This window comes from Balaenoptera acutorostrata, chromosome 4 (assembly GCF_949987535.1).
Source record: "Balaenoptera acutorostrata chromosome 4, mBalAcu1.1, whole genome shotgun sequence".
Taxonomy (NCBI): domain Eukaryota; kingdom Metazoa; phylum Chordata; class Mammalia; order Artiodactyla; family Balaenopteridae; genus Balaenoptera; species Balaenoptera acutorostrata.
In genome coordinates, this window is record NC_080067.1 from 24,335,112 (window position 1) to 24,351,144 (window position 16,033).

At 55.5% G+C, this 16,033-nt stretch overlaps 1 protein-coding gene across 2 annotated transcripts in view; it reads left to right on the plus strand.

The window, feature by feature from the left end:
* The window catches only part of ESYT3 (extended synaptotagmin 3), a 49,527-nt gene that overhangs the window by 21,377 nt on the left and 12,117 nt on the right, over positions 1-16,033 (plus strand). For both annotated transcript variants that reach the window (XM_007170333.2, XM_057545742.1), the window contains exons 4-17: positions 2,466-2,542; positions 4,135-4,201; positions 4,814-4,903; positions 5,384-5,439; positions 6,863-6,983; positions 8,908-9,078; positions 9,773-9,855; positions 11,665-11,713; positions 11,960-12,049; positions 12,492-12,554; positions 12,658-12,720; positions 13,281-13,349; positions 13,898-13,984; positions 14,695-14,844. In XM_007170333.2, the coding sequence (XP_007170395.2) occupies positions 2,466-2,542; positions 4,135-4,201; positions 4,814-4,903; positions 5,384-5,439; positions 6,863-6,983; positions 8,908-9,078; positions 9,773-9,855; positions 11,665-11,713; positions 11,960-12,049; positions 12,492-12,554; positions 12,658-12,720; positions 13,281-13,349; positions 13,898-13,984; positions 14,695-14,844 (1,236 nt within the window). The remainder of the gene's footprint in view (positions 1-2,465; positions 2,543-4,134; positions 4,202-4,813; positions 4,904-5,383; positions 5,440-6,862; positions 6,984-8,907; positions 9,079-9,772; positions 9,856-11,664; positions 11,714-11,959; positions 12,050-12,491; positions 12,555-12,657; positions 12,721-13,280; positions 13,350-13,897; positions 13,985-14,694; positions 14,845-16,033) is intronic.

The following is a 16,033-nucleotide window of genomic DNA, read 5'->3' on the forward strand; positions in this document are numbered from 1 at the left end:
CTGGTGGGTGATGGACACCGACATGGCAGTGCATGCACGACGTGGAGGAACGCGTGGCTTCAGGAGTGGAGGGGCGTGGGAGTGTGGTAGTCAGGGAGGACTTCTGGGAGGGGTGGTGTCTGAGTTGGCATTTGAAGAACTCAGCAGACAAAGGATCAGGAAGCTTGCGGACCACTGTGTTTATAGCAGACCCTGCCCGGCCAGGCTGCTTGTTGGGTGGTGATGCCTGTGGGACAGTGGTCCCTTGCTGGTGGCAGAAGCAGGCAGGCCTAGTGATCTCAGAGAGACTGCTGTGAGCGGTCCCGAAGCGAGATCTTAGTTCCCTGGCCAGGAATTGGACCTGGGGAGGCTGGATGAAAACCGGGAATCCTAACCGCTAGGCCACTGGGGGCTAGAGGCTAGAAGCAGTGGCCCTCACTCTTGCCCCCATTTGAAAGCAAGAATGTTTCAAGGAGGCAAAAACTGTAAAAACAGGTACAAAGTTTATTATCAGAGACACAGCATAACATGTGCGAGAGCACACGGAGAAATTGTTTGTTTAAGGCAGAATCAAGGCAGAAATACACACCCAGAGAGAAAGGGGGTGGGCATTCTCCCTAATGAGGAGGAGTGCGGTAAAGAGGCGGTTAAATCTTTTTATGTAGGGCAGTTCTTCCTGGTCTTTGTTTACATTTGGCCAATGGTCTCATTTCTTTTCCCACATCTGACTGGTCCTAGGACCCTCCCCAAGATGCGTGCGCAACTTTTTGCTAAGATGGATTCCACCGCAGAGGACTGTGGGTGCATGTCCACACTTATTGTGGGGGGGGCTCCCCCTCCCTTTTTGACCCCCAAGGAGCCTTCCTGCGCATGTGCAGACAGAGAAGTTTTCCTTGACCTCAGGACTGGTCATCTTATCTCTTTACTTCAGCAGAACTCAGCTCTTGCCACTAACTTTGTCCTTGGAGTGTCTGGGGAAAAACGAAGCTTCAAATTTACTCCGCTTGACAAACACCAGCTGTCCAGCGAGGGGCCCATCCATCTCCCATCTCACTAGGAGTGGCTGATCCTGAGAGATGATTTTCACCCTGTCACGAAAACATGGCGGGGCTGGGGGGGGGGGGTGGGGGGGGACCTGCAAGTTGACCAGATGCCCCAGCCCTGCAGGAGAAATAGCTGGCTCCTGGTCCTGGATTCAAAGCCCTTCGTGTCCTGGCTCCTCCCACCCCTCTTAGCTCTCCCATCCCTCTCCTCTCCACTGCGGGGGAAGGGGGCAGTGCATCACAGAGGACTTCCTCACGTGACCTTCCTGGGCTTGGCCAGGCTCAGTGTGCTCACTACACCCACTCCCTTCACGCCCATGAGTGTTTCCTGCTTCCTCTGATTCCCACGTCCATGCCCAACTCTGCTCACTGCTGTGATGACCTTGGGCCAGTGACTTAACCTCTCTGAGCTCCAGTTTCCTCATCTGTAAAAGGAAAGGACTCACTTCTAAGGGTGGTTGTGAAGCGTGACTAACAGGCCTGGCGTCAGGGCCGCTCTGCGTGGGTGGGTGAGCAGTGCTCCACGTGGGGCACCTGACCAGCCTGGTGCCCCACACTCACTGTGAGCCCTGAGCCAGGGCCGCCCTGCCTGGCACAGAGGAGATGCTCACAGTGGTTTTCCCTCCTCTCTGCGGCGGGGCCTCCAGGTAGGCAGCCTTCTCCAGGGCTGGTCTCTGCAGATGGGGGCCTTGGGGCTGGCTGAGCTTCCACAGGTGCCTGCAAACCAGCCCCCAGCCCAGGAGCAGACTTCAGGCTGGGGCAGGTCAGTGACAGGCCCCTTCCTCCTCCCGAGGCTTCTGCTGGTTTTTCTGGGTCTTCTACATCAAGCCAGGTGCTGTGTGGCCTGAAGCTTCTACAATTCTGGGGACCCTCTTAAAGAAAAAGAATTTTAAACTTGAAGTGTAAAACCAGGACAAAAATGAATGTTGAATAAGTATGAGAACGTATGAGAAAATAAATCACAACAAGTTGTCCTTTTAAAAAAGCTGACATATCACACGTATCACAAACTCTGGGAAAAGTTACATAATCATTTACATGAACTGTTCAACATATCCCTGTAATACTTTTTTTCCTGCATTTTTGGCTCCATACTCTTTGATAACCTTTTCATGTGACAATGCATTTGTAAGCATCGCTTTCCATGGAGAGAATAGAAGGATGATAGAATCTTTCCTCTAGTGTGGTTGATTGAATTTTTTTCTCCAACATTTTATTATGAAGAGTTTTTGTTTGTTTGGAGAGGGAGGTATCAGGGTGCCAAGGATGGGCAGGGACTGCAGGGTGGATTTCTGCTTTCATGCCTCATCCCGGGAGTGCAGTGGTCACGTTGGTTGTTGTGGACGAAGCGCAGCTCCGGGCAGGGAGCCAGCAGCACCCCGCCCCCCGCCCCCCCCCCCCCGCAAGACCCCTGCTGACCCAGTCCTCTGGCATCTCTTCCAGTACCCCAGGATCAACGGCATCAAGGTGCACACTAACCAGTGCAACCGGAGACAGGTGGTCCTGGACCTGCAGATCTGGTGAGCCCTCGTGCTCCTGGGGCCAGGTGTGGGGGGCGCGGGAACACTGTGGGAACAGCCAGGTTGAAGATGGAGTCGCAGGGAAACACTCATTTGGGGTGCGAAAGCCCCTCACAGCACATATACCCCTTCATCCCCCTGGGCTGGAGCACAAGGTCCCTGCTGGGACGGGGAGGAGTGGCAAGAGAACCGATGGTCCCAGGGGAGCCACTACTGTCTGAGCCCTCAGCCCAGGCCTGGCTTCTCCCATAGACCAGGCACCAGGCGTGTTTTGGGTACCAAGGCCTGGGCAACAGAGCTTTCTTGGAGGCCAGGTCACCTGGAGGGTCAGACCAGCTGTCTCAGAGAGGATGTAGCAAGAGAAAGCAAGTGTGACAAGAAAATGTGGGGACTTGTGGTGCAACCCAGGGAGCTCCGAGCACAGGCTGTGAAAGGCCAGCAGGAGAACTGGGCTCTGTGGTACCTCAGAAAAACTAAAGGATGCAAAGACACACAAGTGACTTTTTCAGTGGGTCGGGCAGGGGCACCCCTTTTGAATGAGGTTTGTAATAGGCTTGAGTCAGAGAGAATGGAGATTCAATCCAGGAAGTCTTCCTGGAGGTGGTGGGATTTGAACTGTGCTTAAAGGACCAAGGATCAACTCCTGAGGTTCCAGAAGGTTGCCATTCATTTCCAGTGCCTCTGTATTTCCTGTCCTTAGCCCAGAGGCTGGCGCTGAGAATACGTTGGGAAGACAGGAGGCAACTCCAGAACACCCATCACTGTATGGGGGCTGGTCTCAAGTGTGTTGAGATGCTAATGGCAATTGGTCCCTCCCGGCCCCAAGGCTCTGCCACAAGATCCTTGTGTGAATAGTTGGGGCACGTCAAGGTCATCTAGCCCACGCACCCAGCTTTCCAGTCATCTCAGGGAGCCCCTGGGGTCCCTGAGTTCCCCCTGCCCTTCCAGGGGACACTCAGCATTTCTGTGACGTCTGGCTCCTCTGCCTGTGCCCTGCAGATGTTTGATGGCCACCCTCTCCCTCCGCATCTCCTTCAGTCTTTTGATGGGGTCTCTGCTCTCTACTTTCAAGGGCACCCATTCTGGGCTTCCTGTGCCCATCGCTTGGCAGGAGCTGCCAGCTGAACTCAGGCTTCTGAGAACTTGTTACTGAGCCCACCTCACCACCCCCAGCAACAGCCCGCATGAATGGCGGATGGAGGCTGCGGGGCTGCTCTGTGTCCCTGGGGAAGAGGCCTGGGCAGAGATGGGGCAGAGGCACAGCAGTGTGTCACCCAGACCCCCTCCTTCGCATCTGCGGGATGTCGTGGGGTGAAGTGGTGCCCAGAGGTCTCTGCCCTCGTGGGCAGAGGTGGGGATGCACGTGGGACCCCTGGGTGCGGGGACCCCGGGGGCTGCCTTGGGGGGTCTGGGCAGTGTCTGCGCAGAGCTGAGAAAAGCCAAGGCTGTCAGGAAGTCCACATCCAGGTGATGCAGGGCTCGGGCTTGGCCATCTGGGCTTGGGCTGCGCTGCACTGGGCGAGTCTCCCAATCTCTCTTGAGTCGTGGACCTGCCCCTCCTCTCCGCCTTCCTTCTCCCTCCCCACTTTCAGCTACATCGGGGACTGTGAGATCAGCGTGGAGCTGCAGAAGATACAGGCTGGTGTGAACGGGATCCAGGTGGGCGGAGCCCGGCGTGACTGCCTCCAGGTTGGGGGTCAGGGCAGGGGAAGCGGGCTCCCAGCTGGAGGAGGCTGCAGCGGGGGTGTTGACACCAAGCACAGAGGCTGGTACCAATCAAGGGACTCCAGGCCCGAGATCACAGGGCCAGAAAGTGGTGGCTGGGCTTCACCACTCCGCTGCTCAGGACAGCCCCACGCCTGCCTCTGTTCATCAAAACCCCCTGCCAGAGAGGCTTCGACTGCCCTGGGAAGTGAGAGGCTCTCTTTATGAAGCGATGCAGAGCCGGTGCTGAGAAACTGAGGTGGATGGAGGAGATAGAGCTATTTTATGGTAGGAGTAGAGGAGCTGAGCTGGAGCTGGAAAGCACTCCTGGGTCCCGGCCATGGTCAAGGCTACAGCCCCCCGGCAGCAAGGCAGTGGGGGCCAGCTTGTGGCCCTTGGGAACCGGCAAAGGGGTGGCAGCTGCAGGCTGGCTTCTTTTCCCCGAGTGTGGTCCCTGCTGTGATGGCAGGTGGCCCTGACATCTGGGGATGGCTCGGGCATGAATGAGCAGAGCAGGTGCGGGAAGAAGGGCGGCTGAGGTCCCTCCAGGCCCTCTGTGCTGTCCAGCTGCAGGGCACGCTGCGGGTCATCCTGGAGCCCCTCCTGGTGGACAAGCCCTTCGTGGGAGCTGTGACCATGTTCTTCCTTCAAAAGCCGGTGAGTCCCAGGACGAGGTGGGCTTGCCGCTCCCTGTGGGCCGGCGCTCGCCCACTGGGCCCAGACACTGGGTTTGAGCCCAAGAACAGACGCTGCCGAAGCCCACCTGGACCCCTCATGTCATGTGCTCCCTAAGGCGGCCTGAGGTGCTCGACTCTGCTTCCCCCGAGCCCAGGAAACAGCCTGGAGAAGTGGCTGAGGTCACAGAGAGGAGGCTGTAACTCAGAGCCCTCGGATGCCAGGCTGGCCTGTGGCCGTGCCCTCGGGCCGCTCCTGTGGTCCCGGCGGAAGCAGCCCGCCTGACAGCCCTGGTCCCGAGCAGGACTGGGAGGCGCCCTCACCCGCCTCGCCCCCCCGCAGAGGGTGCCCCCCCCAGTTGGCTGAATTCTCTGTGGGGGCGGGGGCGGGGCCCTTGGCAGAGGGTTCTCAGCCTGGGCTTCTGGTTCCTTCCAGCCTAACGGCCTCCCTCTGCCCCTGCAGCACCTGCAGATCAACTGGACAGGCCTGACCAACCTGCTGGATGCGCCGGGAATCAAGTAAGTGCCTGTGCGAACCGCCAGGCCAGTCCGAGGTGGGGCCCTCCGGGCCGTGCAGCCAGTGACGGGACCCACACCGTGGCTGTGCCCTCCCTCTCCCTCTCTGCACGAGGAGAGGGGTGGGCAGCTGCCCCCTCCAGAGGGATAGCGTTGGTGTGTTTGGAGTGACGCCATCAGGTGAGACGTCCTAGAGGAGGCCGCGTGGGCTAATGAGGGGCGAGCGCAGGCTCTGGTACCAGGCCAGCCAGACCAGGCTCCTGGCCCCCCCTCAGCCACTGTGTGCCTTTGGACAAGTTACTTCACCTCTCTGGGCTCTTCCTCAGTAAATGGGGAGCCTGGTTCCTCTGTCTTGAGGCCCCTGAGAGAACAGTCAGGTATGTGCAGTGCTGGCACAGTGGGTGTGGATACACACGAGTGTCCTCCTTGTTCACATCCACTCTCTCCCCAAGTGTGTGTGAGAAGCCCAAGTGGCTCCCGCCCAGACACAGACACTGGCATGGGAGGGGGCAGCTGTCACAGCAGAGGCCAGTGAGGAGGAGCTGGTCTGGGCAACCCACCTTCCTGGGGCCGGTGTGGTGCTGCGCTCAGAGCCTCAGGCCCCTGAGAGAAGCAGAGAAGGGCTCCAGCCCCGTGTGGACACACCTCCCAGGAGGGAGGGACAGTGGACCATCCAGGGTAGCCCCTGGCTGGCTCGCCAGGCCCAGCAGCTGTCCCCACCTGCGGGGAGGACCACTCACTCCCTCACTGGGGACATTCCCACTGATCTTCACCCCCTGGGCGCAGAGAATCCAGTCATGCATTCTTTCACTTAGAAGATATTTCCTGAGCACCTACTGCGTGCCAGCCCTGTTCTGGGCACTGCCCCTGTCTCCCTCTACTGGCGAGATAGAGTCAGGCAATAAAGAAGGAGGATTTCAAGGTGATGTCAGAGAGTAGAAGGGCTACAACAGTGAACACATACCTGGCATTTACTGGGCACTAAGCACTGTTCTCAGCACTTTACACGTATTAACTCATCCTCATAACAACCCCAGGAAGTAGGCATAATTATCCCCATTTTAGAGATGAGGAAACTAAGGTCTGGAGACATCAGCGACTTTCCAAGGTCACGCAGCTTGTGGTTGACGGAGCCAAGATTCTAACCCAGGATCCATGTCCTCGCTCTTGGCTACGATGCTGTGATGCCTCAGAGAACAAAGCAGGATTCGGGTGGGGGGGCTCAGGGGTGGTCAAAATGTACACCCTACATCCTCCCCCTTACCCCCCATCCAGGCAGGCTGGGGTCAGGGCTGCTCTGTCCCGAGATGGGCCCACCTGCCCCCAAGCTCTGCTCCTGGTTCCAGCTCCAGGGATGGGCAGACGGGCAGGTGGCCTGGGGGAGGTGGTGCCACCCTCCACAGCTGTGCGTGCCCACTGTCCCCAGTGAGGTGTCAGACAGCCTGCTGGAGGACCTCATCGCTGCCCACCTGGTGCTGCCCAACCGTGTGACTGTGCCCGTGAAGAAGGGGCTGGACCTGACCAACCTGCGCTTCCCTCTGCCCTGCGTGAGTACCCGCACTGGCCGCAGGGCACTGGGCCCAGAGCTGAGGGACAGACGGGCCAGGGAGATGCACCCTCAGATGGCGATGCTCATTTCCGCCCTGTGAGGGCCTGGCATCCTATTTTATGGCGCGAAGACTGAGTCTCAGGAAGGTTGAATGACTTGCCCAAAGTCACCCGTCTTGGGAGGGAGAAAGCCCAGGGAGCATTCCTTCCTGGATCCTGGTCCCCCCATGCGGCCTGTGTTGGGGACTGTGGGCAGTCACACTCACTCCCGGGAAACTCCAGGAGCCCCCCGTTCTCCCTTCAGGGACAGGAGGCTCCCATTCCATCCTTTGGTGGCAGGAAGAACGCTTACATCTTCTGGGAAGGAGCCAGGACGTGGGGCTTCCTTGGGTGCCCAGCCCCACTGCCCCCGACCGTCCTGGGAGCTCAGGAGGCCCCTGAGGAGGGGGCCGGCCCTCAGGGCTGCCCTCAGGAGGACAGCCTCATGGCCTCCCCGCAGAAGGTGCCCTGGCCGTGGGGCTGGGAGTCAGGGCCTCAGGAGACAGGAGAGTGCCTATTTTTACCATCAGAGCCAGGTGTGAGGCATCAGGCTACTCAGGCCACGCAGGGGTGACACATGGCCCTTACCCCACACTGCGTGTTTAGCAGTCTCAGTACAGCACCGTCACCTACCTCATAGCTACTGCAGACATTCTGTCCTTAGGGCATATCCCACTAGAGATGTACTGTCAAGTGGCTACAATTTAAACTCACTTGGAATAGTTCCTCTCTGTGTGTCTGTGACAACAACTGGCCGTGAATATTTACATTGATTTGTTTCCTTCCATTTTCTGTTTCTAGAGTTTAATTTTTACCTTAACTTCCTTTTACAATCATGTAAAATATTTGCACACTTCTAAAGGCCAGTGTGAAAAACAAATTGTACTTTAAGGAGTCTAGCTTCTACCACCTAGTCCCTCCTCCTCCAGTATTTTTCATTGTTTTCTGATATGAGCACATACACGCGTGATGGCTGTGGGTACGCATCTGATTACACGTGTAGTCCCCCTTTCTGGGATGGGTGGCAGCAGGCCACCGCTCTCCTCACCTTGCTGTTATCATGCGTGTGTCATGAGGGTCACCCCATGACAGTGTGGCACGTGGTACTCCACCACGTGAATGTACCGCATCTATTCAACCAGTTCTCTACTGATGGACGGCTGAGCTGTGTCTGGTCTTCTGTTATTTCCAATAGCACTGTCATGAAGAGCCTTGTCCATATCTTTTCATTTGTTTGCCAGTATGTCTTGAGGATAGATTTCTAGACGTGGGATTGCTGGGTCAAAGGGCAAATGCATATGTATTTACTGATATTTAAAAGAAATAGTTCTAGGCCAGAGGCCTACTGGCCCCCTGAACTGTGTTTTTCCTGGTTCTTGTGCTCTGTTCTGACTTGTGACACAGCCTAGGGCGTTGGGAGTGGGGTGACTCACTGCTGGGGCCTTTACGAGCCCAGGGACCCCCTGCCAGCAGCAGGCAGCGGCCACAGGGGTGTGTACACCTGGGTAGTGGGAAGAAATGACCCCGGGCCTCAGTCTACGTGTAGGCTAGAGAGGGGCTGGAACGCAGGAGGAAAGCCGCTCGGGTGGCGTGGCAGTTGGCATAGGACGAGGAAGTGGCCGCAGTGGAACGGGCCCTTCACGGGGCAGGCTGGAGGCACGGAGGGGCGGGAGGGCCGGGGATGTGGCCGGGCATCGTGATGCAGTGGACACAGCCCTGGGCCCTGCCGTCCCTTGCTGCGTGGCCCTGGCCAAGAGGCTGTCGTCTCTGGCTTCTGTCTCCCTGTCCAGACACGGGGAGGGTAAGGTGGGGCTGGGGCTCCGATGTCGGGGGCTTTGAGGGCCTTAGAAACAGCTGTGAAGCCCGGGCTGGGGCATCTTCCAGGGAGTCATCAGAGTCCACTTGCTGGAGGCAGAAAAGCTGGCCCAGAAGGACAACTTCCTAGGACACCAAGGCAAGTCAGACCCCTACGCCAAGGTGAGCATCGGCCTGCAGCATTTCCGGAGCAGGACCATCCACAAGAACCTGAACCCCACCTGGAACGAGGTGTTTGAGGTGAGGGTCTCCTTAGCGGCTCCCGGCTGCTCTCCATGCCCTCCAGAGCTCCACTCTGGGTGGTTCTGTCCCAAACAAGGGAGGGCCCTGCCTTCATGGTCCTCACACCCCCACGGGCAACACTGGGCCACAGGCGTGGCCCTTGGGGACAGGCTTCCAGAGGTGGGCCGCTCTGGCCCCTGATGGAGGGCCAGCCTATAGACAGATTCCTACGTCCCTTCCCAACCAGAGCTGGCTTTGTTGGAAGTTTTCAAATCAAATCAAAGAAGCTCAGGGGCAGTTCTGCCCCAGTCCTCTCAGCCTCCCCTCCCAGATCCAGACACGGGGAGCCTGAAGTTCTGCCTTAAGTTCAACCACAATCCGTATCGTGTGAAGGGCAGGCCCACAGGCTGTTTGAGTGTTGCAGTTTGGAAGCTGCAAGCCCCGGGCAGAAAACACAGCAGCCAGCATCCCGAGCACCCACCCTGCCCGCAGGCTTGCACAAGCTGCCTCTAATCCTCCGCACCCCGCAGGAGAGGGCATCACTCCCTTCTTACAGGTGGGGTTCTCCAGGCACTGAGAAGGGCAGGAACCTGCCCAGGGCTCCGAGCTGGCAGGTGGCAGAGCTGGAACTTGACTCCCCTGGGGTCATGCTTGAGGTCTGCTTCATCAGGCGTTGTGGCCTGCAGGTCAAGGCACCTCTCTTTCCTTCCAGTTCACAGTGTATGAAGTCCCTGGGCAGGACCTGGAGGTGGACCTGTACGATGAGGATCCTGACAAGGATGACTTCTTGGGCAGGTGAGGAGGAGGGCGGAGCTGGGCCTGGGGGCGCAGGGCTCTAGGCCTTGAGGCACAGGTACCCCTGCTTCCACCGCCCAGGGCCCTGCAACCCTCGCTGCACTCTGACGTGGTGACTGTACCAGGCAACCAGTCCCATCATTCCGCACCGCTGCCACAAACCTCCCCCCAGATGCCTCCCGAGTGCCCAGCCCTGAGCCCCAGCCCTCTGGGGTATAGGGAGGGCCCCGACGTTTGTGTACCGTGGGCTCTGCTTTCTGTGCTCCTCATAATGCACCCAGAGTCCCCGTTTGGAGCAGTGGGCAGGGCCAAGGCTGGCATGGATGGCCAGGCCCCCGGTACCCAGGAACCGTCTGCTCACTCTGAGCTGGAACTTGGCTCCCCTGGGGTCATGCTTGAGGTCTGCTTCATCAGCCGTTGTGGCCTGCAGGTCAAGGCACCTCTCTCTCCTTCCAGTTCATAGGAACACAGAGCCTCAGGGCTGTGAGAGGATTGAAATGACTGGCGTGGGGGCTGGCTATCAAAACTCTAAATTTACATGTGTTTTGGTCCAGCCATCCCAATTCCAGGAATCTCCTATAAAAGCATTATACCTGAAATGTTTATTGCAGACCGATCTGTGGTGACAAACCAAAAAAGCTGGAAACGTGAATGTCCAGAGTCAGAGGACATTGCCTGAGTGTTTCAACAAATTTGTCACTGCCAAACTACAGAATATCCCGCAGCTTTTAAAAATGATGAGTAGGATCTATGTATGTTGACCTCGAGGATATTCATTTCTATCTAGGGAAGTAAGGGAAGCAGTTGGGAGTGACCTGAGCAGTTGATACATCTTTCCAGGGAGGATGGACATGTATGTGTGTTCGCATGTACTTGTGTGGACGCCACACCGCTGCTCATCTTAGAGGCCGGGGTTAGGAGGCAGCAGAAAAGAGAGTTTTACCCAAATCTTCTTACTTCTAAATTTTTTAGCTTGTTTCCGTGAACAGGTGATTTTAAAAAATAGAAACAAAACAAAATGGGAGGGGAACAATCTGACCACCTGAGAAATAGCTCACCACGTTACTTATCATTTTTAGTTTTTCCTCTTAATGAAAGGAGTTGTGAGAAAGGAGTTGTGATTTTTGTAATGTTGCAGATTAGAAGTGTGTCTTGTGGTTCGTGTTTTAGGTAACTGATTCCAAGTGTGTTTTGAGCTCAAGCACATTTCTAACAGATACATGGAATTAATTTCCCCCCTGGCTCTCAGGACCCTCCAGTTGGGCTTGGGTCGGGCGAGGCGGAAGGCACGCCGTGAATGTGTTACCGCCTCTCACACACATGCCAACCATACGTAGCCCCGGAGGGCATCTGGGCCAGTTTTGGAAATGGAGGGGCATTTTGGGTTATTACAATGACTGCAGGAGGTGGTGCCACTGGCATTTAGAGGACACAGGACAGGGAGGCGAAATTCCTGCAATGCATGGGCAGTTCTGCACAGTGAAGACTCATCCCAGCCCAAATGCCAATAGCACCCTCATTGAGCAATCCAGAGCCAGTGTGTCCAGCGGTGTCTGCTTATTCCCCTCTGGGATCAGAGCCGCCTGCCTGCCCGGGCAGCGCGCCCAGTGGGAGCAGCCCCGATGGTTAGACAGTCCTTCCTTTGCTTGAGCTCCAAGTGGTCTCCCGTTCATTCTTGGGATGAATAAGGTCCTCTGTCTTGAGGGTCCCACTCAGATATTTCAAAATAGATTTCAGGGTGGGCCTCCACGCCCGCTGCTTGTTCCTGCCTCTGGGCTGAGCTGACTTTCCGCTCCCTGTGTATTCCAGCCTGCAGATCTGCCTCGGGGACGTCATGACCAACAGAGTGGTGGATGAGGTAGAGTTGGTGCCTGCAAACCCCTCCTTGTGGACAGCATCATTTCCATCCCGAAGTGTAGTACTTCTGTCCTTCCATAACCACCTCTCCTAGTCCAGAGCCTACCCTGTCTGGGCTGGTTCACCTCTTCCCTGAAGCCCCTATTAGGGCCCTGCTGGGTCCCAGAACTGAGCTGCCTGAAGAGAGTCAGTAGCGTCCCACTGGCCCCTTCCCCAAGCCCTCCTCCCCCTCCCCCTCCCCCTGCAGTGGTTTGCCCTGAAGGACACGAGGAGCGGGCAGCTGCACCTGAGGCTGGAGTGGCTTTCACTGATCACAGACCCGGAAGCCGTGATGGAGGTGAGTGCGGGCTGTCGGGCTCCCTGGCAGAAGGGTGGACGGGGAAACCTGTGGCAGGTCTGGTCCATGTGAGAGCTGTGTGGGGAGGCAGGGAGGGGGCTAGCGAGCTGAAGCCACAGATCTTGCCCACAGAGTCCTCCAGCCAGCCCCACCTTCTGGGGAGCACGTCCCTCAGCCCTCATCTCCACACAGGGCGGATGGGATCCTTAAACGCTCTGTTAGTGCCTGTCAGCCCAGTTCATAGGGAAGTCCACCGGTTCTGACTTGAGTCTGTCATGCTGCAGTTGTATTTTCAGCCTCAGCAAAGAGCTAGGTTGTGAGGGAAGGTATGGCCAGTCTGGAGGGCAAGGGCTGGCTCTTCAGGCATGAAGAGGCTTCTCCTAAACCAGTCTGTGTCTCCTGCTGCTGGGGGCACCTAGTGAGGGTCTGTGTCTGCTTGTAGGACCATGGTAGTTTTTCCACTGCCATTCTCGTGGTCTTCTTGGAGAGCGCCTGCAACCTGCCGGTGAGTGGTGACACAGCCAGAGTGTCACACAGACCCTGCCTTGTGCCCGTCACTTTCAAATATCCACGTGTTGCTCATTCACCCTGTTGTTCTCGTGCTGCAGAGACACCCTTTTGACTACCTAAATGGTGACTATCGAGCCAAAAAGCTCTCCAGATTTGCCAGGGTAAGTGTGGGTGTGAAAGCAAGTCACAGCTCCTTTTCCCCAGAGTAACCACAGCCCCACGTCTGCTGGGCGACGGACGCCGTGCACACACAGCCCGGGGCCAATGAGTGCCGCCGTTCAGTGAGTCTGCAGTGAGCCGGGCACCGGGCTAGGCAGCTCATCCCCACATCTGCTATGCCTGAGCCCCATGGTGGCCGTGTGTCCATTTTTATTGCCATTTTAAAAATAGGACCCGGAAAGCTAAGTGCTGGTGTCACACAGCTAAGGGGGAGCCGGAACTCAACTGCACCCTGTCTGTCTCCACAGCTCTAGGGACCAAGGGCCTGTGCCCAGCCAGGCCTCCCACCTTTAACGCGGAAGCTCCCCCTGGGGTCAGCCCCGTCTAGGTGCTGGCACAGTGATGGGAGCCCGGGGCTCCTGGGAGCACCTGGGGAGCCTTCTCTCAAAGGGAAGCGGTTGGGTGGCCTCGGGTCCCACCAGTGCTCCCGAGGGTTGAGAGGCAGGGTCTCAAGTTGGCACTGTGGGTGCCACCTCCATTTTGTGGATTTGTCCCCTCACAGAATAAAGTCAGCAGAGACCCTTCTTCCTATGTCAAGCTATCTGTAGGCAAGAAGACACACCTGAGCAAGGTAAGACAGCCTGGCGTGTAGCCGAGGACTAAGGAAATGGGCAGGTGCCCCAACACTTCAGGGAGAGAAGCAAAAGGGAATTCGCTTACACTGCATGCCTAGTAGGTGCCGGCACACGATAGGCACTTTATATTACTCTGTCTTCAAAACAACCTCACAAGATAGTTTCACAGTTCAAGAATCTGGAGGCAGAGATCAGGGACTCACCTAAGGGCTAGAAAGCAGAAGAACTAGAGTTCAAGCTTAGGCACGGCTCTACGCCTATGTCCTTTTCCCCACCCCCAGCAGCAAAAGTCCCCCTGGAAGTGAGCTCTACTGCTGGCAGGATTTCAGCCCCTGTGAGATTTCCTGGCAAACTCTCCTTGCCTCTGAGCCTGACTGCCCTGCCCTGGTGCCTCGCACGAGCTGTAGTGTGCTCGGCTCGACCCCTGGGCGGACACAGAGAAGGCTCCCAATGGCACCAGGGGGCCAGAATGAGAGCAGAGGGTGCTGGTATCCTGCCCTGCCCAACTTGACCCTTCAGTGATCTCTCCCTCTCCTGTCCCCAGACCTGTCCCCACAGCAAGGACCCTGTGTGGAGCCAGGTGTTCTCCTTCTTTGTGCACAACGTGGCCACTGAACAGCTGCATCTGAAGGTTTGCTTGAAGTTGGGCTCTTGGAACAGAGCTAAGAGGCATCTAAGCTAGGACGGGTAGGGGGCTTGAGCAGGCTCGCCCGGCAGTAAAGTCAGGAGAGGATACTGAGGGCCCACATATTCGTGAGCCTAGTGACCAAGGTCATTGGGTAGGAGGTTGTGGAAGGACAAACCCTCAGGTCCCTTGGTGCTCCCTGCCAGAGTCTCTCCAGTTGTTACCTAGCACCCAGCGTGGCCTGGGTTGGAATCTACTCAGGACGTTAATGATGATGTACTTCTTTAAAAAAAGATCTGTGGAAGAGAGAGAGCTTCTTTACACCTGAGCAAATAGAGACTCAAATGATGACTTGTCCAAGATCTCATGACCAACAAGTAGTAGAACTGGGGTCTTTGGGGACCCTCAGCCCTGTCTGGAAGTCCCATCATAGAGCAGCACAGCTCATCAGTCCCTAAAGCCCTGATGGCCCCGGCATTTGACAGGCTTGCCTCATACAGATCATAGTTGCCTCTACCCTGAGTCACTCTCTTGCCCTGACTGAAGGCAGGGACCAGGCCTGGTCCCATTTCCAGTTTTCAGAACAGGACCAGAGGCCAAAAGAAACACAGAACATACTTACTGAAGTGAACTCAGTCTTGGCTGGAGCCCAGAGAGTAGGCTGGTGAGGGTGGGACTTGGTTATCCTCTTGTTTTGTGACTGGCCCACTGCCCAGGTGCTTGATGATGACCAAGAATGTGCCCTAGGAGTGCTGGAGTTCCCCCTGTGCCAGATTCTCCCCTGTGCAGACCTTACTCTCGAGCAGCGCTTCCAGCTGGACCACTCAGGCCTGGACAGCCTTATCTCCATGAGGCTGGTGCTTCGGGTAAACCTCTCCCCTTTTCCCCCAGGGTAGGCAGGGGGTGGTCTGCCCCAGCACTAAGTATCTGCACTGTGTTGGGAAGAAGCTAGGAGATGGATTCATATTTTTTATCAATTTCAGAATATTGTCAGCCATTTTCTCTTCAAATATTGCCTCTCCTAATCTTTTAATCCCGCCTTCTACAATTCCTTCTATTATGTTGGACCTTATCATCATCTCCATGGCTTAACCTGATCTCACCTTCATATTTTCCATCTCTTTATCTCTGGGTGCTACATTCTAATTTCCTCAGACCTGTCTTCCAGACCACTAATTCTTTCTTTGGCTATGCCTAACCTGCTGTTTAACCTGTTCCCAGTTTTTGTTTCAAAGGCTATTCTTCATCTTTCACTTTATCTTTTCCATATCTACAATGTCTTTTCTTTTTTGTGTTTTATTATCTTCTCATGATTCTATCCCATCTTTAATCATTTGAAAATACTTAAAATGTATGTTAATTCTATTATCTGAAGATCTTGGTAGTTAAATTTTGATGTCTGTTATGTCTGCTGATGCTTTTTCATGGTGATTCATTTCTACGTTTGGTAACTTGGGTTGCAGACATATGTTCAGTGTTACCTTTGTGACCTGGATTGAGGTTGTTCACGTCCAAGGAAGTTCTGCTTTGGCTGCAACCAAGCACCTCAGGAACATTACACACCTGAGTCCACTTTTATGTTAATTTTCAAACTTTCGGTTTCAAAACCCCATGGGTGGTATAAATATGAACCCAAAATTTATAGGAGACAGGCTATAAGGTGCCAGATTCTCATGAAAGACTATTTCCCCCAACCAGAGTACAGGCTGAGATAGATATATTCTTGTCATCAGTCTTTGCTGGTCGGTGAAATGTTTATTTATCCTAGACTACTTTTTCACTAAAGATATCCCACCTTCATGGGCCCTACTCTGACCCTAGGTCTCTTCTCCAAACCCCTTGGAGTCCATGGTTGATAAATGACCCCGGGAAAGTTAACCTTTATTTTTCAGTTTTCTCTCTCTCTCTTTTTTTTTAACCTAAGGATTTTCCTTACTTTCTTGTGAATTTGGCTATGCATTTAAAAGTATGTTTGTTTCATTTTTATTGAGCATTCCTAACAAGAGGTTTTTCAGAATATTTTGATCGCCTTATTGCTGGAAATGGAAGTTCCTA